The sequence below is a fragment of the Gymnogyps californianus genome, chromosome 1 (assembly GCF_018139145.2).
Source record: "Gymnogyps californianus isolate 813 chromosome 1, ASM1813914v2, whole genome shotgun sequence".
Taxonomy (NCBI): Eukaryota; Metazoa; Chordata; class Aves; order Accipitriformes; family Cathartidae; genus Gymnogyps; species Gymnogyps californianus.
Genome location: NC_059471.1, coordinates 201,434,507 through 201,458,388, shown reverse-complemented (window position 1 = coordinate 201,458,388; position 23,882 = coordinate 201,434,507). Strand labels below are relative to the sequence as shown.

The window sequence follows — 23,882 nt, the reverse complement described above, 5'->3', positions numbered from 1 at the left end:
ATTCATTTTTGTGCTTTTATTGACGGAAAACTAAACAAATTCCAAAGAACTGGAAGTACTAAACTAAGCAGATGACAGAAGCAACAGTCAGCTAGATGTTGATCCTATAGAAAAGAGTGAATTTAATAAAGAAATAGAAATGCTTTTAGTGCCCATGAGCATTGCTCCATGTGAGATACCCTTGACAGGGGCAGGAGCTCCCATAGCACACACAGAATCCTCAGAAACAAATTAGCATGGCAACAGGATTCTGTACTGCAAACAGGCAGAATAACAACTTCAGTGGGGGTCCCCTACATTTGCAGTATTTTTGTGAAGTCACAATCCATGCACTCACCTCACAGACAAAATATCAGGTGGGTCATGCTAATGACAGCGTAACTGCATACTCTTGGTCAAGCAGCATTTAGTATTTTGAAAAAGTTTAGATGGTGACTTTCCTGGGAAATGATTTAAATGACAAGGATCTGACAAATTCAAAAGTAAGGGGAGAAGCTACTGTTACAGGGAGAGATGAACGGCCTGGGCATACAGTCACATTCCTACTCAAAGTTTTATACACCTTCCTTTCTGCATCCAGAAACCAAGAAACCAAGTTTAACATCTGCAGAATGACAGACTGGCTTAAAAAGGAACCGTTCAGAAGGACTTTGGTCTGGGTTTTTTTGGTAGATAATCACTTCAGCAGAAGTTCAGTACCACAGTACAACAAAAATGGATTAATACAATAATGGCAAATCTAAGAGATGAAATTAACATCACAGGGAAAGGTAATCTTGACTTAGTTGTCTTCATAGCAGCCCCACCATATTAAATGCAGTATTTAGCTCGAAGACTGTCATTTCCAGAAGTGTAATGGATTTAAAATGCTGAAGGAGGAACACAAAACATTGCACTTCAGATTTCAAACTGGACATACTGAACCTTGAAATGAGATGCTAACTAAACTGCAAAGATCATTAAATATTACAAATGTTGTAACAGAGAAGGCTGTCGACACGTCACTTGGAGTCATTTAAAAAAGAGAATTGGATAGCTTTTTATGCTATGCTTTAACACATTTTCAAAGAGAAATTTTACAGCCTAGATGACCGTAGTATAAGAGTCCAGTCATGCTTCATGATTTTACTTGCATCTGGTTTAAGTTTGTGAATGAATCCCCCACCATTTTTCTATCCTACCTTCACGTAAGAAGCCTGTGCTGTCTTAACTTCTACAGCTACACATCAACATGCTGATTATAATCATACTACATGCTTCAATCCTAGAGATTACAGATGTCCTGGTTTCAGCTAGGACAGAGTTAGTTTTCTTCCTAGTAGCTGGTATAGTGCTGTGTTTTGGATTTAGTAGGAAAAGAATGTTGATAACACACTGATGTTTTTAGTTGTCGCTAAGTAGTGTTTATACTAAGTCAAGGGTTTTTCAGCTTCTCATGCCCAGCCAGCAAGAAGGCTGGAGGGGCACAAGAAGCTGGGAGGGGACACCATCAGGACAGCTGACCCAAACTGGCCAAAGAGCTATTCCATACCATATGACATCATGCCCAGTATATAAACTGGGGGAGTTAACTGGGAGGGGGATCGCGGCTCGGGAACTAACTGGGCATCGGTCAACGAGTGGTGAGCAATTGCATTGTGCACCACTTACTTTGTATAGTTTAATTCTTTTAGTATTGCTATTGTCATATTATTATTATCATCATTATAATTGTTTTTCCTTCCTTTCTGTCCTATTAAACTGTCTTTATCTCAACTCAGGAGGTTTTTTTTTTTCCTGATTCTCTCCCCCATCCCAGGGGTGGGGGGGCAGTGAGCGAGCAGCTGCGTGGTGCTTAGCTGCCGGCTGGGGCTAAACCACGACACAGAGTTCATACCTTGACCACAACAAAAGTGAGAGGGATCTGGATACACTAAAAGCCTAAATCACTATAGCAATTAACACTTTGTATCTACACTTTACTCAATCTTTCCTAGTGCTTGGAAGATTTTCCCCTATCCCCAGGGCAGGCTGGCAGACCTGGTTTTTGGAAGAATTAATGCATTAATATTATGCCACAGCACAGAGAGAAGTAGGATTATTTTTTTTCTACCTGCTGAGATCATAAGAGTATTTAATCTAATCAATTCTCTTTTACTAAAGAGTCCTCCGACAGCAGTTGACAGCTTCGTCCTCCTGTTCTATGCCAGGTTTAGTAAGAAGAACAAATTACTTTGGCTTACTCCAGAGGGTATAATTTTAATACTAAAACATGTGGATGAAACCTCAGCGCCACATGTCCCAAGAGAAATGATTCTCTGTTTTTAAGTTCTATGGAGGCATACTACCACTCTGAATGCACTGATAAACCACGGCTGAATGTGCTTTTAAGGCTAGATGGCACTACGAGGAAGTAATAACTAAACAGAAGTTTTCGTAGGTGTGTTGACTCGTAGTTACCACATCACAGTGCAAAACTTTGTCAGGTTGCTACAACCTCTAAGGACTCTTAACAGCAAATCTGTTTACAACAGCAACCAGTCAATTTACACTGGCAGATTTGAAGAATGGCTTCAACTAAGAGAAATTCAGAAGTCAAAACTGCCATTTGAGTAGAAGCCTTTATTCATGTCAATAAAACCACAACTTATTTAATAAAAATGTACCGTAAAGCATAAGAATAAATAGTATTTAACCAGAAGGCACACTAAGGAAATAGACTGTCTGGAAACAGACACATCTGTTAAAAAAAAAAAAAGGGGGGGGGGGGGGGGGGGCCAAGCAGGGGCTTGCTCCAGAGAGTTAGACACATGATTTACAAGTAGCATCCAACATTAAAAAAAATGAGCCTGCACAATGGGATTCTGCCTATGAAATAAAGCTAATTACTCAAAAACGGTCATACAGATGAGTGTTTTAGCATTAAATCTTTCATTTGTAATTTCACACCTTTGTACAATTAAATTGACAGTTTCTCAGTAAAGATTAAGTCTGCTGAATTGAGTGTTAGTTTCAATACAGACACTGTTTAATCACAACCACAAACCACAACCTGCCATGTTTCTGTTAACACAGCCTGACATTAGGAACTCAATGATAAAAAAGGCAAAAACACTGATTCAGTGTCACCTTACCCCAGGCTCCTGTCCTTATTGTGTAAACTGTCTCCATGTAGCAGAAGATACACAGAGCTTTAGAACTTAATCTCTAAACTATGGGTAGTGTTTGTTTTCAATACCTATTAATGAGTTCTTAGGATTTTAAGAAAAAGGTTGGTTATAAAGAACTAAAAAGAACATCGTGGATGAAGTTTTTCTAGATGCATGATTTATATTTCATCATTCCTTTTGACTTGCTGAATTTTAGGACTGTCAGTTTAGTTAAAAAAAAAGTCTTTTTAAGGATCTCACTTATTTTGGAACAGACTTCTTGCACTAGTCTGGGAACTAGGGGATCTGTTGGGGTCAATACATGGTGGGAGCTCCATTACATCAAGCAAAGATGAACAGAGAACAGCTTCACCAAGGGCTGGGAAAAAAAAAACCAAACAAACAAACCTCAACTCTTGCTGCCTTCCTGACCACACTGCAATGCATGGGTTTGGCTATTTCATACACAATTTAAGGTCCCTGTGATGGCTAGATGTGTTAAGAAAGGGTTAAGTTTTGTTCAGTCATTTGACTCAATTTTTCAGTAAATAAGCTTTTTCCCATACTTTCAGTAATGGCTCATTTTAAATATTGTACAATATAAAAACAGATCAAGACATGTATTATCCTCTGTACTTCCAAAAACTTAATTAATAGAACTTCAAGGCCAGCTTCCTTATATGCCATTATAAATAATTTTTGAGGGATCTGAATAAATGACTTGGAAAAAATATTTGAATCATAGCACTGACTACAAGGCTGTACCTCATGTTAGTTCAAGGAACAGAGCATGCAGTACACATTCAAACAGCAAACAGCTACAATGGACAAAACACAACAAACAAAACACTAAAGTATTTAAGAGAAGAAAGAGACTTGATACATGTTAGCAATATTTTAATATCAGTGAAGATCATACATTTTGGTTGCAATTGGAAAAAATGCATTAAGAAACTGCTGAAAAAGCAAGGTTCATCTTTCAACTTTAACATGCTTACAGTTAATTTCCTAAGGACAAAGAAACAGCTCTTAATAGTGAGGTTCTGTTTTTTCAGTTGTATCTTCTTATGGCCACTAACATCACCAGTAGGCAAAATCTTCTGAAACCAACCACGTAACCAAAAACCTTTAGTCCAAGAAATTTATCCAAATAAGGGAAACAAAGGGTAGAGCACTTCAGATCCTATTCTTGTTAAGTTTACTATACAAATGATTTTAATACAAAGCTTTAACAAATAAAATCAGAATATACTTAAATATAGTAATTCTGTTATACAGAACCCTTAATATGCTAGTTAACAAGGAGTATGAAAAACCATAAGGGGATATTCACATTGCAACTTTTAGATATCTAACCCTTATTGTACTGCAAGCAGAAAGGGTTAAGCTTCTTCCAAGCAACAATTCAGACCATTTGAGTTTGGATACATTCTTCACAAAGATATAATGAGTACAAAATCAGTCACCTAAAGCCTGAAGGTATAAATATGCTATTTCAGTTGGTGTATTTTTACAACCTGTGCTAAATTTTCTCATAAATTCTGTGTTTTATTTCTAGTCAGAAGCTCATAATATTTATTTCATATCCCAATTCTTTAATTCAAATTCAAGCATCTGGCAAGAAAAAGAGAACAGCATTGAAAAGACACTGAACTGTCCATTTGTCTTTCCAGAGTCCTCAAAATTGCAGATGCTATTAAAGAGTTGCAACACTGGAAGAGAGAGTCATCTTCCAAGTCCACTTTTGAAGAAATCTTGGGGACCAACTGGGCAGGGTGAGGTAACACCTGGGACACTAGATTTAACAGCAAGATTGATCCAAATTGTACCTATGGTCAATAAAAAAGTAAGTTTATCACCAAAGACCTGAATTCCAAGAATGAGTTCTCTCAAATGCCTCTCAATGACAGTAGTCAGGATTGCCTGGAAAAGTGGCTGACATCGAGAACTGTGAAGGTATAGCACCTCTAAAAAGGCGCAGAAACTGCAGCTTGGTTTGGAACCTGAGGACTGTTCCTCAGCTGTAGGTGCCTTATGCTTTCTGTGATGACAACTGGGGGGTGGGAGGGGAAAAGAAGAAATCTTAGCATTTGTTTGGAGTTTGGCAGACCAGTGGGAGGTTCTCGTTACAATTCTAACTAAATTTGTGGAGCATTTGGAACTGGAAAAATATTTATCAGGTAAGTTTCTGTTCAGTAAATTCCACTCATTAATGTGTTCAGATGGGCAAAGGTATTACTGTCAATATCTTATCTTGTATTAATACACAAGAAGCCACAAAGAAAAAAAAAAAGAAGTAATTAAATTCTAAAGTTGCACATTAAGATTTGACTTCCTTTACAAAGTACCCTTCCCAAATAAAATTGCATGTGATCAATAATTATACCGGGATACAAACAGCTTTAGCTAGGTGTCTTTATGGAATATCATTGCTCATATCTTACAGTTAGGCCTAAATTCAAGAAGTTATGAGTAAGAAGAAATTTCAAGAATAAATGAAGTAAACTGAAAGTTAACCCTTTCTTACCAGCAGGAATTATGCCAATCCTTATATTGCACTGGACTAACGGTGCTTTGGGATTATTTTGGTCTATGCCAGAGTCCTTCTGCATTCTTCCAATGAGACCATGCATCACTTCACTGAACATGCCGTCCCCACCAACACAAACAACACTGCCAGGAAACACAAATTAGAATGCACACTAACAGTCAATAAACAACACAGCAAGTGTTCTACTTAGGGCATGCACTGGGCACGTCAAAAACAGTTGTTCTATTCTCCTCCTCCATTTTTACAGAATATAGTAGCCCACAGTCAACTTGGCAACTAACAAAAAGCAGAAAAAAAAAATTCAAGCTACGCAACTACAAATGCACCTAGACATGTCTGTAACGTTAGAAAAAAATGCTGGAATGCAACCTAAAAAAACCCCTTTATCCTCTATTGCTGTGTGCAGACAGACAAATATCAGTGGAAACTCACTATACAAGGAAAACAATGAACAGGACTGTACATACAGCTTTCTAAGTAAACAAAATGGAAATGGGGTACCTTTACTAAAAAGGGAAAAGTAAGTTAACTTTTGTGGCTTCAGACAGAAGTATATTTTACACTATTAATTTAATAGGGATATACATTATATGAAAGTCAAAAAACAGAAGTGCATGCTTGCATGCTCTTTTGAACATGCCAAGACTCCATCAAACAGACAGAAGTCATGTATATCTACATAACCATTCATAATGAAACACAGAGTTCTAAATGTTACCAGATGCAAAACTTTGTTTTGCAAACTTAATTCAGGTCAGAGCTGGTGCAGCAGCTACACAGATCCTCAATATGTTAAAGCTCAGCAGAGAGTCCACAGCCAAGCAAATACTAGGAAGTAAAAGACTATTTTACAGCAGTATACATTTCATGCACAATAATCAAATGCACACCCTGAACTCTAAAAGCATAAACATTCTTTAACTGAAAAACTAAACTAAATACATTTTAAAGGAACACATGACAAATCCAAAGTTATGCATGTAGTCCCCAGCATACATGTTTAGGAAAGTTTACTGTTATCTATAGCAATCATTTCCAATGCATAAACTAATACTTACTCTTCCACATAGTCAGCAACAGATATTGCAGAATGAGCACTTATTTCATAGACAAGTTAGTTTATTCAATTTTTAAGTACTGATGATTTAAATTTACTTATTGTATTTTCAGCAGAAGGAAAGCCTCAAAAAACCCAGTCATTTTTTCATGAATGGAGAGGACAGTGTTAAAAATATACTGTCCAACTCTAAGTCAAGACCTAAGAGACTAGGAGAGAAGGAAGAAAAGGATGTTTGTTTTCCATTTTTATAATTAATTTCTCTTCTCATAGCTTAATTACATTATTCCTCAACTTAGCCTGTCTCATCTTTCTCCGCAGACTCCAAGAAAGAGGTTAAGTGGACAAAAATTTCCACGTCAGTTCAAAGTCAATGTTGTCTCAGTAGTGTTCTATTTATAACAAATATTATATCAAGGCTCAAAGATGACAATTATATGAAAGTCTATACCTATCAAGGGTAAATATTGACATATAAAGAAGTTCACATACACAATATTAGCATGAGCAAATTCATTGCAAACATCAGATGACCAATGTGCGAGTCATATGTGTGTGCGAGTCACACATGTGAAGGTCCCTAGTGAAGAACTACTGTAAGAGAGATCTTAGAGTGATTCTTACATTTTGGGTTTATTTTTCTAATGGACTAGCATTTCACTTTTTAGACAGATGGTAACAGTAAACTACATATGCTAAAGGACTTCAGGAGAAGCAAGTCCACAACACAAGTTTTAAAAGAACTATGGTCCCTTCTAATCTCAACCATTCTGTGAACTAATTCAAGAACTAGGAAAAAACGAACCTGAAACAGTTTTACAAAGGCTTGTGCAACAGGCATATGGATAAGGAAGCACAGTGATTCATACATGTCAGACTTATTCTAAACATGGTCATTACCTGCACAATATTACAGCACGCTCTAGTTGTTCTGCACAATGATGTACAAAAACCTGCTATATTGTAACTGAATGAATATTTTAAGTAACTGTCTTTAAAGAGAAGCTGTTCTATCACTGAGCTATTAGATTAGTACACTCACCATAAGAAATTCTTATAAGGGGAAATAGGAAGAACAAACAGGAAACACGCAGAAGAGGTTTAAATAAGCTGTCTCACGTAAATACACTTGGAAAGCAGTGAAGTGGTTATCATTAAGAATCCTGTATCTAGTTCCAAAATTACAGGCATGGCCTTGCCAAATAGAGAATCTGGAGATTAAACGAAGAAACTCATCACTGAATGAAGGGAAAGCCACTTATTAGAACCAATCTAAGAGGACAGGTGAACAACAATTAGATGTCAAAATCCAAAGAAGCTTTTCCTGTATGTGAGAAGAGTCAATCAAACTTGGAAGAAACACACGCATTTATGCGGTTCAACCATTTTTAAAATCTTCCATATAAGCATGTGATCTGTTATTTAAAAAGTAGTATTAATATAAGAACTCCTTCCTAACGTCACTGTTCACCACAGAAACAGACTTGTACATGATGGACAAAAATCAGGCTTGGAAAGACAGGTTGCAGTTCCCAAGCTAACTGCCATTAAGGCCCAGCCTGGGAATAGAAGAATCATGAGGTTCTAAAAAGATGCAGTTCTCTGGCCAATTGTTTAGCTCAGTCATGTTACAGAGAAAAAACCAAAAAACTCCACCAAAACAAACAAACAAAAAATTTCTACAATAAGAGGCTGTTTGAATCTGCCAAAACCACTTCAGGTACCACTACAATTGGTCACTGCCACTTGTAAAAAACAATTTGCTAGGAGTGGACATGGGCTCACTTGCTTCCCTTTTCTGCTCTGTACTGGAATTTCACCAACTGTCAGTATTATCTATTTCAAATCACTGAAGTCAAACAAAAAGGAAAAATCTTAACTAACTAGGTGTTTCTAGGATCCCAGTTTCCCTCCTTGCACTTCTGCAAAATTAAGAAAAATCCCAGTATAGTCAAAACTGCTTAAAGTCAACTCATTTTAAAGCGGGTGAAGTCTAGGAACTCAACCTGTGAATGCAGTTTCTTACTACCACAATTTGTCAACATCATACCCTCACTCAATTTATACAATGCATACAGATCTGCTCCCCTAGAAAAAGTACTCTGAAAAGATTGTGTTTTATTTTTGCAACTTAGCAGTTTAAATGTACCAGTCAACAAGCACAACAAGATACTATCTTAAAATACTGTAGTTATGAGAGTTTATCTGCATAGGTTCTGCATACATTTTCATGATTTTCCAGTCATGTAACTTGTTTCATGTCATGAACTGGAAACTGGAATGACTAGCTTATTTATTGAAATATTCTGCTTCTACAGCAGATTTAATAATGGAATGCAATTTCACCATTTAGTTAGGTCTTCTTTTAAAATAGTAATTCCACAACAGAACAAACAGAAATAAAGCCAAATGATGTAGCCATTATTTGAACAGTCCTATATAGCAAGAAGAACTATCTGAAACGTTTTTAAACAGTTCATGGTTTTTACACGCAGGCTGAATGCTACTGATGCAGTTTCTGGACTCATGTATATGTCAAGATCACCTATAACACAAAACATTTCAGGGTAGCCTTCGAGCTATCACAGAATGCTCAACTTCTGGACAAGCAGAATTAATCTTACGTTCATCTTTTGAACACAAATCTCATGCAAACATTGTTACAGTACACTTGAATATACCATGTGTTGAACAGGTTTACCAAAAAAGTTTAGTTTTCCTTTGATACTCCTAAATGTGGATCTCCTGTGGAAAGGAATATGCCCGAGAACTTTCAGCTGTTGCAATAAACATATCAGCAATGAAGGCTACTATTTTAAATTAGAGACAAGAACAGACAGATTACAGAATATATCAGCTAGAAAAGAAAAAAAAAAAAGGCAAGTGAAGTTACTTACCCATCATATTTATTAATATTAACTTCAAATAAGTTGTCCTTAGCATGGTTAGCATGTTCAGTTACTATGAAGAAATAAACACATTAAAAATTACTATTATAAAATGGTATATAATATACAATTATAAAAATGTGACTATAAAACAGCCCGCCCATAAAATGTGTTTCAAAAGATTTTATGCCAAGGAAAAAAATTGAAAGAGACACGCACTGCAGTACATACGCAAAAATATTTCACTAAAAAATTGTGCAAATGAACAATTGGCTTTAACAGTGAAACTGAAAAAGAGAAGAATGGCAGTATCTTATAAATGAAGAGCTCAAATAGCTCAGAAGTACTAGAGGTTTTAGTTTAGTAAGCAGAAAATTGATATACGGTCACCATTTATCTGGCTACCTATGCTTTAATTAGAAAACACTCCCTCTCTACCACTTTCATTTCCTTAGTAAGAAAAGGTAAGTAACAGAAAGAACTTAAGCTACTCAGAGATGTTTTAAAGAGTTCATACTGTGTTTATTCAGAAATTAAAATATTCATTACTCACTAACAACATCAGTAGAGATAGAAGCCAGACTGAAGAGTGGAGCAACTTTCTGTTCATAAATCCTCTTCCCTTGTCGTTTTCCTCCATAGGGATTAATATACACAAGCAACTGCTTTGGTCTAGACTCTGCAGTAAGGAAAAATATCATAGTATACTGCTTTTGTACACAAAACAAAAATTCTACAAAAACAAACCTGCAAACATCAAAGTGAACACAGCATACAAGCCTTTTATAACTCTTTATTAACTCTTATAACTCTAACTCTTTATCAAAGAGCTATAAAAACCTGCTTCATCTATCCTCTTTATTATGCTAAGGATACTGACAGTACTGAACAAATTGGTAATAAGACAGCAGGTGAAATTCAGAATCATTTCATCTGACTCCATGTCTCACATTCTTATGCATATTATTCTTGCAGTACCTTCCCACTAAATTACATTAGTATCACAGGCATCCAAGACAAAAGACAAACCAAGGGCAGCAATAGGAAAGGCACTTGTGAGTGAAGCATACATAGAAATACTTCTACAGTAATTTATTTAAACACTGTTCTTGCTTTGGTAACATAGTTAAAATGCATTTCTTTTCTGTGATAAAGACACAAGAATACCACCTCACAAGACTACATGCCGCACAGCAAGTGCTTGCCCTATAGTGTAACCCCTTCCCCCCAGAAAACACCTTTGATATTACTACCTCAAGTTTGTTCAAATAGTTATGGATTTACATTGGTGATGGCAATGAAAACAATTATTACACCTCTGTACTAACAGATATACAAAACGGTAATGCTTGCTGCACCTAGAGAGCCTTCTTTTTTTGTATAGAACAAAGACCTGTTACAACATTTCCACTTCCTCAGATGGCATTCTAAATTGTTATTTTAAAAGGAAAGAATAAACAGAGGTATTAGATCGCCACACTTGCATAATAAATCCACCCAAGCTAGACTGTTTGAATGGTTAAAAGCTGCCACACACCCAAAGCACCATTCACCCTCTCTAAGAACCTGTTACCTTTTCTGAAATAGTTTGTTACCAAATCACAGAGGCCACATCCCACACAGGTGTACTGAATGGGTGCACAAACCCCTTTTTTTGAAATATTTTATTGGACACCAGATACTTCGTGTAACGTATGCAAAACAAAAACATTAGTAAGATGCATGCTTCCAATGCCTGTTCAGAAGAATGTTTTTTGTTAAACATCCATTTTTATTCTGTGAGCCTTAAGTACTTGCTTGAGTCACATCGTAGGTGTATTTGTATCCAGTCCCTTCTCCAGCTGTGTCTCAGATGGACCTCAGACCTATGCTGTAGGTAGCTTATCTCCAGTCCTGCCTCCAGCTCCATCTCCTGCTGCTCCTGTCTGGCCTCCCTAGACGGACCTGACTACTTTATCTCATCTGGGCTGTAAATGGGACCTGCTGCTATCCCCATCCCTGCTCTGCCCACCCTGCTCAGATACAGTAGGACTGCACCCTGGCCCGTGAGGGCACTGCCTGTGCTATGGTCATCCTTGACCTCCCCTCTGTCATGAAGTTGCTCTGCTCCTGCCACCCCCTGACGTCTATCAAGGTATCTCTCTTAGGAAGAACTCCTGCAAAACTACTTTTAGCCTTCCAAGAAGGAGATGTCCAAGAGTCCCAGAAATGATAAATGGGAACTCTTACTACATAAGGCACATTGTTGACGAGAGAGACCAGAAAGGCGAGACAGACACACAAAAAGCCACCCATAAATCTTCCACTTGCTACACTCCTTGTTCTCAGATCTCTAGGGTATCTCAAATCTCCGAGCTTACATCTGCCCCTTACTTTCTCCAAAGCTACAGTCATTTAAAACCTCTGCTAAGCTTCTAATGTGTGCTAAGCTTCTAAATTATTTTGTGAAAATAATTTACATCTGGGCAAAATTGTAAGACACCTATATTCCTGAGTAAAACACTCAGTACAACTTAGCGAATATGTGAGATACAAAAGTAGTGATAAGAATGAGACACTTCAACCCTCAGCTCCCTCAACTTTTGAGCATAAGCTGCTCTCAAGAGTTCAAAAAAGCAGATACATCAAAATAATATTGACGTACAAGCCTGTAAAACGATGCTGCAAGTGTCAGTAGTTTAGTCAAACTTACTCTGCATTTCAAGTAATTCTTTCAGTGCCTGTATCCACTGATTACACAAGCGCTCATCAACACACCAAAACGTCACATCACTGCACCGCCAGCGGTGATTTCGGGCTTTCTTCACATAATACACTATTTAAATTTAAAAAAAAAAAAAAAAAAGGAAAAAAAAGAAAAGAGGCACAATGAGACAGTTCTGTGAAATGACAAATGCATTTCAGAGAGATCTCCAAAATATCTACCTTTGGAAAAAAGTGGTAATTAACCCCCACTACACATTTCTGCAAATGACAGAAGCATTCAAAGTGTGAACAGGACATTTGTAAAAAGTCAAAATGAAAACATAAATGAAAACACTTGCTCTAGGTCATCACCTTATAGCAGATACCCAAACAAACTCCTTTTTAAACCAAATACAATCCATTTTCCATAAACTGATTATAGACACACTTATACAAAAGTTCACTGAGCTTATGTATTTTTTTTATCCGTATTAAAGTCTGCCATGTCTACATAATATAAAATGCCATAAGCTTAAGAGGATAAGCCAAACCCTCACATCAGCTCCCACGTAACCAACATGGCAAATTTAATTTCATAAAGCTGAAATTTGAGAAAACAGATTTAGAATTTTCTTGTGCATTAAGAACCAGGCTGGTGAGACAAGAAGCACCCTTACCTTTCCGTCTACAGTATCACCAATCATTGTTACTGAAGCACTAAATGTGAGGAAAGTACTCCACAACATAAAGTTTTGGCATTGGAGCAATCACATTTGCCCAGCTTTGCAGCACAGAAGTCACCACTCTTTGCCCAAAACAAACAGAAATTTATTTCTGGCACTTTGTTTTAAGAATGCAATCAATAATACGAAGAACCTTTATGTGCACACATTCTGATCGTTAGGGATAATTTTAAAAAACGTAAACATTTAGGACTCATTTTTCCAGCCTCTCTCTTGATTTTCTAGTCAAGCAGTAGAAAGCAAGTGTCCTGCTGCAGAGTCACTCAGCAGCAGAAACATAAGACATTAGTTAGGATTTCATTAAATAACTAAACACACCATGTGTTCTTAAAGGAAGGGGTTTATTTTCCAAAATAAGGATCTTTAAATGTAAACTGGAAGATTTTTGGTGGGGGTTGGGTTTTGTGGGTTTTTTGGTTGGGGTTTTTTTTTTTGTTGGTTTTGGGGGGTTTTTTTAGGGAGGGTTGTTTTGGGTTTTTTAAACACAATTTCTGTTAAAAAAAATTCTGAAGATTCCTTTTGAATCTGTTCTAAAGTACCTCCAACAAAGTAATTAGCACAAGCATCCTGAGACTGTATTTGCCTTACCTGTGAAAGCATGTGGCTTTGCCATTTTTTGCCACTTGCCAGTATTATGCTGTTTCTTGTTAAGTTCCGTTTCTTCTACAGCAATGATCTCGGAGGTTGGTACAAAACAGTTTTCTGTATGAACACAAGATCATACACATTAACATCTTAAAACAGCACCAGAATGATTATTCCTACACATAATGTGATACAGACATACAATTAGAGTAGCTGCTCAATAAGCATAACCAAGAGGATAAGTAGAAATCTGCTGAATATTTTCAATTTCCTTTTGCCTTTAGTGAAAGCACATAATCCATAACCACCTATGAACTACTCCAAATAATATTTTAAATATCTATGATTTCTCAGAAAATTAGGTATTCTGAATATAGAAACAGTTTTGCACGAAGCCAAAATCCAGCAACATTGATTTCAGAGTAATGAAACTGCCCCTTCAATGACGCCTAGTCCAGATATTTGACAGTGAATAGCACAAGCTATTTCAAAGAATGTGCAACTAAATCTAGTACAGAGAGACTACAGAGGCTATTTGTTATTCTCAAGTAAGTAGTTAGCTTATGAAAGAAGGGCATTCATATGAATTCTTAAGACTTTAAATCCCACTAAGCTTTTAAATTTCAGGATCTCCTAAGAAGCAAATTCTAGATCTTATGTTTATGTACTGTTAAATATATTTCCCTTGTATCAACTTCAAAACTATTGTTTTTCAGAATTAAAGGCCTCTTGCTCTTACACTATGAATTTCCTCCACCCTCACTCTTTTTTATCTTATAGTCCCTTCAACACCTTCTCAGTCTTCTTAACTCCTGTCAAATTGAGGATTTTGTCTCATTTTCATTACTGATTTCAAGATTTCTCTGCTTTTACCTTATCTCAAAAAAAAAAGCGGAACTGAAAATGCATGCTTTGTATTTATGTACAAGCAAGCACTCTGTGTATATATACACACATACAAAACATTTAATTATGTAAGATTATATTATTGTAATAATACAACCTCTTATATAATAACAAGCACAATATACTTGTTTCTCTCATATATAGATAGATATATAGAGAGATGTAGAGATATAAAGAGATATTAAACACATAAAATACAAACACTAGTACTGTTGTTACTGGGTTTTAGCCTACATTTCATCTTCCTCACCATTTTGCAGAAGTACCATGGTGAGGAATGTAAAATAAGCAAAATATTTTCCTGAGCTCTTCACAGTGGTGATTACAATTCATCTGCCACTAATTTTTTTTTCCCCTGTCCTATTTATTCATTTTAGTCAGAGTTGTTACCTATTGTCATGTGTATTGATGTGTCGTGGACTACACACACAAGGTTTTTTCCCTTTACAGATGTTTTAGTATTTGACTTGATTTATATTCCTTTAGGGATTTTCCCTTTCCAGAGGTTTTTTAGCTTGATTCCAAAGAAATGTAGCCTCCAAACTTCACACTGAGGTCTTCTAGGAATCTGGCTGTATTAGAATGTTTTAACTACTTACAAAACAAATTTTGGCTTATAATAATTGCATTTACTATATTTAAGGTATGATGGGGAAATGCAGCAGTCAGAATGTCTTTATAAAGATCCAACAGCAGAGATGAACTCACTAAAAACACTTTACTTTTATACAGATATAGATATGATACATATACACATGTAAGACTGTATCAAGTATTTAATATTGGATACTAACAGTTAATTGGTCTTCCTAACATTCAGAGAAAAGATATCCTATGGGATCTCAATATGATTATCCACCTGTTCATTTATCCAAGGAAAAAAATACAGAACAGAGATGGAACAATAAATTAAGGGAAGGGAGCATGTTCTTTAACCTTTCTTTCCCAGAACTGCTTTTAGTTCTCATTTTTCTACTGGCTATGCCACCTATCCATATGTCAGAATATGAAAGAAAACTTGTTGCATTTATAAAGATTGCACTTAAGTGGTAACTCATTTTGTTGTTGCTCACAGATATGTTACAAACCCGACAAACTACATTTAGATCAAAATTTAAATGACAATGCGCTAATGAACATTTTGAGAAATAGTTCTACATATTGGACACTTATTAGCATGTACACTAGGAGCAACAAAAGAGGTCAGTTTTATTAGGCATTTTCTATGTAACAGAAAAAGCTGTCCAACTGTACAGATAGCAAATAGATTAAAAAGCACTTCCAAATCTGCATCACTGAAAGCATTTCTTTGGAGTATATATTTTAGCACATATTACACAGCTTATATTAACAGCCCTAGACCTTGAAACCACTTCTCCTAAGCTCTCCTAATTCTTGAGATGTGTTCTCCCTCTGACAGTCACATGACTGAAGTTCAGCTCTTCCACCAAATCTCTTCCCAGATGTGGCAAAAAAGCAAAGAGTAAATGTTTTAGCTACGTATGTGCATTTTTTTATCTTAAGCCACAAGAGTTACATAGCTGAAAAAACAGATTCCTGAAGGAGAAAAAAAAGAAAAAAAAAGGAACAAAAGCAAAGAACAGAGTGATCCCACCTTCCCCCTGTAAATCTCTGGGTTTGGTAAAAGTCTGAGAAGCTTCTGTTCTATGAACACCAGCTATGCCGACTGTGGCCCTCAGTACTACTTGGCACTGTACAAGCATCAAGCAACTCCACTGCCCTGATAGTATACTCCAATCTTAAGGCAGTCAAAACCACACACTATCTAATGCAGTAATTGCAGAGGGCCAGAAAGATGCAAAGCTGTCCCAAATACAAACATGTTATTCAGAACATTCCCTACAGCTTATAAAAACAAATCTGAATGCAGTAGTATTTGTGTTTGAATAGAGCTCAAGAATTTCTATCAGTCCAAATATGACTCTATCACTATTTAACTTAGTGTTATACAGTATATTGTTTAATCAGAAAGCAAATCAACTACTTAGTCCCACCCTCCCCGCTTTTCCCCAGAAGGGAGAAGTTTCCAATGCAAATAAATCAAATGGAGACCTTCAATACAAGCAGCACAATCCTGTTCTATAAACACAATGCCCTCATCTGCCTTTTAATCACCAAAACCCGCCCCATAAAAATAAGTAGGTCTATCCTGCCCTCTTTTGAGAGGTCAACAAGGTTCACATATGTACTAATTATAGTTCTTTCCCACACCTACTTTTGTAGCATTTACCCTATTATCAAGTAGCATGAGACTTTTTTTTCACTGATTTAGCATAAAGGTGTTCACTCATAAAGGCCTTCACCTTTATGAGTTTCTCCCAAAATATGGAAAATCTTACTGCCACATTAACAAAAAAAATGGATACTTACACCAGCACTACTAGATCAACATTAATGAAAAAAGTTGAACTATGGGCTCAGACCATACCAAACAAAGAATTTCACTTGGCTCAGTACAATATACTCAACCAAGTAGCACACAACAGTTCCTAAACAAAATTCCAGGCAAAATACCGTGACTTTTTCAACATACACATCTAGACTCAAGAGACTGAATTTCAAGTTCAGAAATACTGAAGTACATATCAATTTTCTTAAGCTTAATTTCAAAGACCTTCACATATTTATGTTTTCATGTCTCACCTTGTTCAATGTCTAGCGTACATGACACACTAAAGACAACGAGTTGTCCATCCAGAGCGGCTGGATGAAAGGGCATGGCAAAAAAAAAAATTAAAAAGCCAAACAAAACACGCAATGGACAGGTGACAGTCTTCCCAGCACACTGGCTCTGCCAGTCATCACTCACTCCGGGTCACAGTGCTCTTACAGTCTTAACAGACACTCTTCTTGAAGTGCAAACTGACAAATCAGCAAAATACTGCATTAGATGCATACGACTTTCCCCCACATTAAGCAAGTGGGAGGAAAAAAAAAAAACCCAAGGTAAGCACACTAACAGTGGGCTTTCTTTGCAAAAAATGTAGCTGACAGTTGTGAACTGTGTTGTTCTGTGTTAAGAAAGGCTTTTTGGTGCATCATCACTGTCTGCCACTCCCACAGAACACTTCCTGAGTTTATAAGCAAACTCACTCAGAATCTCAGTCAAGATTTTTTCATTCATCACTGCCAGCTACGTATCCTACAGGCCAAATTCCTCCCTCAGAAATGTGTTGGCTCAAAGCAACATGAACATGTCCAAAAGCCTAAAAACGTCACTGATCACAGCATTTGGTTTATTCTTAAAATTCAGCTCAGGCCCATGGATGCAGTGGCATTCAGAATTAATCTAAATTATTAGTATACTCTTGTGACTTAAAAATATTAACGACTAAAAATCTGGGGCGCAGATTTAAAGAAAAAGTTTTTTTCAGTCACTTTGAAAAATAATTTACTGTTACAGACCACATGAACGGTAAGTTATCTTGTCCTAAGTTTAAGCTTTGCCTTCACCTAGAAGTAAGAAGACAAGAACATTGTCTATCAGAAGGTACACTGCATTACATTGATCACGCACTACAGAAAGCTGTGTCTAATAAAGACCAGAAAGAGAAGATAGTGGATAGGGACATAGAGCAGAATTAGAGAGAATTCACATCCTGGGGGAGGGGGAAGAAACAAGGCATCATGACTAAATGATTTAATTCAAAACTGTGGAAGAGTCACAGAAACATTTGAAGGCCATGATCTCACAATATACAGCCATGTATATGGAAACTGGCTTTTTTTTTTAAAGTAAATCTTCAAGTACTTTGTAAACCAATAGACAATAGATCAGTTCCTACTATGATCAGACACACAGTTGCTACTTCACATCATGTATCTGAATTTGAATCAAATCACAGCCATTTGAACTTGGATCAATTTGCATATTTAAATCGTACTGCTGCATGTTTTCCCATTGATTTTTTTTTTAATTTCCAAATTAAATCTTTTCAACTCAACTATTAATATTTCAGTGGTAAAGCAAGAAATAAAATGCACTTCTTCACCTTACGGGGGAAAAAAAAAACCCACCAGAGGCGTATACTGAAAAACATGTATTGTTTAATGTAGTGTACATCTATATTTGAATAATGTATCTTCCAGAAGATGACACATTCCACAAAACAATGCCTTCTAGAGCTATTATTCCCCACATCCTACCGGTTCAACGTAGTCAGTGGAACTGCCTAGAGAAAAACATGGTTCAGATTTCTACACATACCCATTGACAACTGGGAACGACTGATGAAAAATGACCTTGACTAAGGATATGCCAACACACTACAGGTGCTGGACAGACCTTGTTTCCAAGCAGGCCCACCTCTGCTGTCTCGGTACGGTGTTTATCAAACTGAGCATTCTTTAGAATCCACATCAGAATGGCATCAGTCTTCTGAACACTAGTACTGAGGCTTCCTCAAGTGGTTGTTTTGGGGGGAAAGCTGGAAAAGACACACTGAGGGAGGAGAATTCTGAAGGGAGAAATAGAAGGGTTAAAAGAAAGTGCACACAATAAGTGAAAGCATACAGTTCAGTGTCTAGTTTGACCATCCCCTTCACGCTTGTACTTTACAAATTAAAAAAAAAAACAGAAAAAAGACAAGAGAATCTCATTCTGTGTTTGTAATGCCTTAGTACCAGGCATGATACAATCTTAGCCAATGCTTCTAAAATACCTATAAGTACATATGTACAATACATAATCTGCTATGAAAATTAGTACAAAAAGTTTTATTATGTGTTACTTGAGAAAAACCTGATTGTGCCATCAACATGAGGAAATACTAAAACAATTGATCTGCCCAGCTTTGCATACGCTATTTATGGTTAACAACTAAATCTCATGGAGAAATGTTACAAAGTTGAAAAATAAAGTTCTTCAAAACATTTGAAGATGAAGGCATGCCTAGGAAAAAAAGGTGCATAGCTAAAAGTAACAGAGAAACACATGAAAAATTTCAGATAAAACTTTTCCCTGTAAGTTCAAACAAGTCTAACCAACCAAAGAATGGGAAATTGGAACCTCATGACACTGAAGACAGAATTTGAAAATATGATGCTGTTAAACAAGGTCTAACAGTAGGAAGGAAAGTAAACAGCATTTAAGATTTAAGGTTTTAAAAACATACCATGACTTGAACAAACATTTTATGTTTTTGTTATTGTTGGTATCTTCTCAATGATAGTATTAAAAAATAATTCTCCTGAATTAATACTTCTTTCTTCACAAAATGCATTTTGACAGAATGGGGTTTAAAAATATATATGTATTTTAATATCATTGTACAAAGATGAGAAAAGACAAGAATCTCCCCATATTCTGTAAACCTATATTTTCCTGGACAATAGGACAAAGTCGGTGTTGTTTCCTATCTGTTCCTGAATTTGGATGGAACAGGGAGAGGTATGTATTTCAACACTTCTACAATACACTTAACTTCCTTATCTGTCAAAGTCTGAAAACCTTGACAAAATACATACCAAACCATTTTTACTTATGTAGCTAAATCCAAGAAAAATATTCTAAATACTCAGAGAAAAAGCAGCCTTGCTGAGTTTTTTCAGTTTGAAGACAACTGTTTCACTGTAATAACTACCTATTAAAAAATATAGCATTTTCATACTGCATAATTAAGTCTGTATTTAGGCATAATGCACAGTAGTCACGTAGTCACAGGCTAAATGGTAGAAAGATACCAATCTTGGTCAAGCAATCCTCTGAAATTATATGCTTCTAACTAACCACCTTCCATATTATAAAGTTTATTTATATACTGTCATGTATGCTGCTCATATTTCCAAAATAATTGTAGAGAACACAATGAGCCATCCCAGGTCTTAAAAGAGCTTAAAGACAACAGGGCAGCAATAATATAAAACTGTGATGGTATTAAAGCACAAGTGCAGGAAACACATGAATTCATCAGAGTGTTAAGAAGAGGAGGTACATCATCTATTGTATTGCTCTCTACATGAATTATACCTGTGCCTCCAGAACACTTAGGCATTTCTTTTTCTTCTCCCATCCTCCCTTTTCTCTTCTGATTCCACCTAATAGTTTCCAAAATCTTGTAAATAGCTATGCTACAGGACAGTGGCCATACTCAGTAACCAGACTTGCCTCCTAAGGAATCTCCAACTGGGTACTGCTTCAGAAACTGCCTCAAGAAGAGTCTAGTTTACTACATCCCACCCTCCTTCCACCATTCCCAGCATTCTGGCATCCACTTTGGAACAGGCTTCAGGACAGGTTCATACTCTGTTTGGCCCACCAGGAGTAAGTCAAGAAAACTTACAACTTAAAAAGCTGTAAAAACTTACAACTGTAAGTAGTTGTAAACTTCAGAGTGCTAATAAGAGAGCTAGTGTGATTTTTGTGGCACTCTTGCACGGAAGGAAGTCATCACACAGTAGAATGGAGCTCCCATTGAACCTGCTCTAGCCTACAGATCAGTCAACTGGTAACTTTGCAAAGGCATTTTTAGAAGGATTTTACACAATTCAACAAAACTCTCTCCAAAGCAGGAGCTACTTTACCCAGTGGGAGCAACTGTCCCAAAAGGCTTTGAAACTTTGTATTTTAAATTTAAGATCCGGTTACCTTTCTCTAGACCCATTTTATTTCATTTTGAAAAGTATACAGCTTATTTTTCACACCAATATATTAAGTTGGCAGAATTAAAGAACTAATTTGTCTTCAAAATCTTAAGTTCATTTAGCTGCACATCTGAAGTAAGTTCAGGAATTTTCAAATACTTTTTTCAGCAGTACTGCTGATAAAAAACTAGATTATGTCAAATTGCATTCACATAATAGCAGAGGAAGGATAACAAACTCTGTTCCTATGTCATCATGAATAAGAGGAGATATATTTCAAACATAACCAGCTCTCAGTTATATAAACTACAACATCAAATTCTTACAATTCTTTCTGAGTCCTCCTTCTCCCTTTTCCCTCACCTTTTTTCAAAAGGTCTCAGGCCAATAAGATATTATGATAAAATCAGGAAAATATTTAAGAAAGGTATATGGTAAGAAGGGAAGAACTATTGAGCTATTTAAGTTTGGGAACTTGCCTGGGACTGGAGACATCTCTATTCAAACCTTTCTCATATAAACTTCTAGTCAACCTTTCTATTATTAGTTTCTCTCTGTCTCAGTTCCTCCAACATCTAAAATGAGGATGACAGCAGTCTTCCACTCTACAACAGCTGCTGTGAAAAGAAGGACATTACACATTTTCAGATGTTCACATACCATGCTAATAGGGCTATACTAATAATAGGAATAATTACTACATAAAAAACCCAAGGTCAAAGACTCTGATAAAATACCACCTAAAGTGTAGCAGAAAGCTTGATATACTGTATGTACAGACGTTTTCAGAAGTTATCCTGACATTTTGTCAGCTATTTTCAGCAGTAACCTCTCCCACTTGTACTTTCTTAAGTCAGCACTATTCTAATTGCACAAAAGGGGAACTATAAACAGCTCTGTTACCCCATTACAAACTATTGGCCTACATCAAATATTTCCAATACAATAACCCACAAAAGTTAAACTTTCTTTGGAAATGTCCATGGAGCCCTTCAGAAAGCAAAGGGCTTTAAAAAAAACCCTCATTTAAAAAAAACCACACCACCCAATAATTGCCTGAAACACTGTCTCAGTATGAAAGTTTTTTTAACCACAACTAAGTCATGTAACTAAAAATAAAAAAGTTGGTTTTGAAGTTCTGTAAGTCTATTATGTCCTGCTACGATTAATGTGAATACTTTACAAACTACATGCAGCTATCTACTCACAGTGCCAAGAAACGACGGGGTTCAGCTAAACATATCTGTGCTTTCCTCATCCAGCTGCAGGGACAGGTTTCCTCCCTTTGTTACCAGACGCACACTCTCAGAACAGATACCTAAATTGCCTTCTCCGTAAAACGGGGAACTTTCTGCACTCGCACGCCGTGCCTGCGGCTCACCGTGAGCAGCTTTCAGCTTTGTTTCAAAACGCACAAGTCGATTAACCGGCTGGTACGCTCAGCACAGCGAGCTGTCTGCCGGCCACAGTCCTGGCACCGCTTTGTCCCCGGCTTCATCTTCCCCCGCTCCCGCACCGCCCGGCCCGGGCGTGATTATACCACCCCTCCGTCTTTCACCGTCGGACTCTGAACCCCCGCGGCGGCTGCTGCTGCTGCGGACACCGGGTGACGCCGACTGCCGCCCTTCCCTTCTGGGGCGAAAAGGCGCCCAAGCACAGGAAACACTCAGCGCCCACAGAACGCTCTGAACGCTCAACGTACTCCGAGCCGACAACAACCGCACGCCGCCGCCGTGAGACCGGCTCCAGCAGCGCCCCAGCGGGCGCAGGGCCGGGCTGCAGGCCGTCCCCGCCGGCACCCACGCCCGAAGCCGCCCTGCCCCACGCCGCCAGGGACGTCGCGAACGCCCTTCCCCCCCCGCCGAGGAGAGGCGGCCCCTCAGGCGGCCCCGGCCCGCCGCGAGGCCGCGGCAGGTGCGCTAACGGCCGCCCGGCCCGCCCGCCACAGCCCGCCCCGCCGCTCCACTCACCGCCGCCGCGGCGCGGCGGGCGGGGGTCACGCCAGGCCAGCCGCCCCCGCTCCTCGTCTAAGGTGACCTCCCAGGAGCGCTGCCCCAGCCCCAGCGAGGAAACCAGCCGGCGGGGCCGCCGGCCACCCGGGAGCTGCTCCATGGCCGCCGAGAGCCCGGGCCCGCCGCAGCCCGCTACCGCATGGCCCAGCGGAGCGGGCGGCCGCCGCGGGGCGAGCCCGGCAGCTAACGGCGCCCCTCGCCCGCCGCTAGCCGGCCTGTCCCCCGGGCGGGGCGGGGCGCGGCGTCACCGGCTACGCCAGCGCCGCCGGGGCGGGGCCTGCGGGGGCCGCGGCTCCCCGGCACGGCGCCCGGCTCCGCGGGGCGGGGCGCGGCCGAGGGCCCGGGCCGGGGCAGCGAGGACGGGCGGCGAGCGCCCTTGCCGGCCGCCGCGGGCAGGGTGCCCGGGGCTTCGAGGCGCAGAGGAGGCGGAGGGCCCGCTTCCCCGCCACCCGCTTCCCCCCCTCACCCCGCTGGCGAGAGCCACGTGCTCTGCGACCCGCGGCGGAGGCTCGCCCAGGCCGCCCGGGACCGGCCAGCACGGGGGAAACACCCGCGCCACGGGCATGGCTCAGTGCAGAGAAACCGGGGTGTACACCATAACGTGGGCGGATTGTTTTCGTGCTCTTGCGGGAGGATCAAGCACCCATCACAGTGGCGAAAAACTCTTCCCCTTATCAAGACAGTGAAAATGTAATGAATACATCTACCACAAACATCTGGTACC

At 38.6% G+C, this 23,882-nt stretch overlaps 1 protein-coding gene across 2 annotated transcripts in view; it reads right to left on the bottom strand.

Moving 5' to 3' along the window:
* Window positions 1-23,278, bottom strand: part of CERK (ceramide kinase) — a 44,618-nt gene extending 21,340 nt beyond the window's left edge. For both annotated transcript variants that reach the window (XM_050900273.1, XM_050900280.1), the window contains exons 1-6: window positions 23,117-23,278; window positions 13,641-13,754; window positions 12,317-12,439; window positions 10,178-10,303; window positions 9,634-9,697; window positions 5,656-5,801 (exon numbers count right to left, since the gene is read on the bottom strand). In XM_050900273.1, coding sequence (XP_050756230.1) covers window positions 5,656-5,801; window positions 9,634-9,697; window positions 10,178-10,303; window positions 12,317-12,439; window positions 13,641-13,754; window positions 23,117-23,258 — 715 coding nt within the window. In that variant the 5' untranslated portion in view covers window positions 23,259-23,278. The remainder of the gene's footprint in view (window positions 1-5,655; window positions 5,802-9,633; window positions 9,698-10,177; window positions 10,304-12,316; window positions 12,440-13,640; window positions 13,755-23,116) is intronic.
* Window positions 23,279-23,882: the final 604 nt, after the last annotated feature.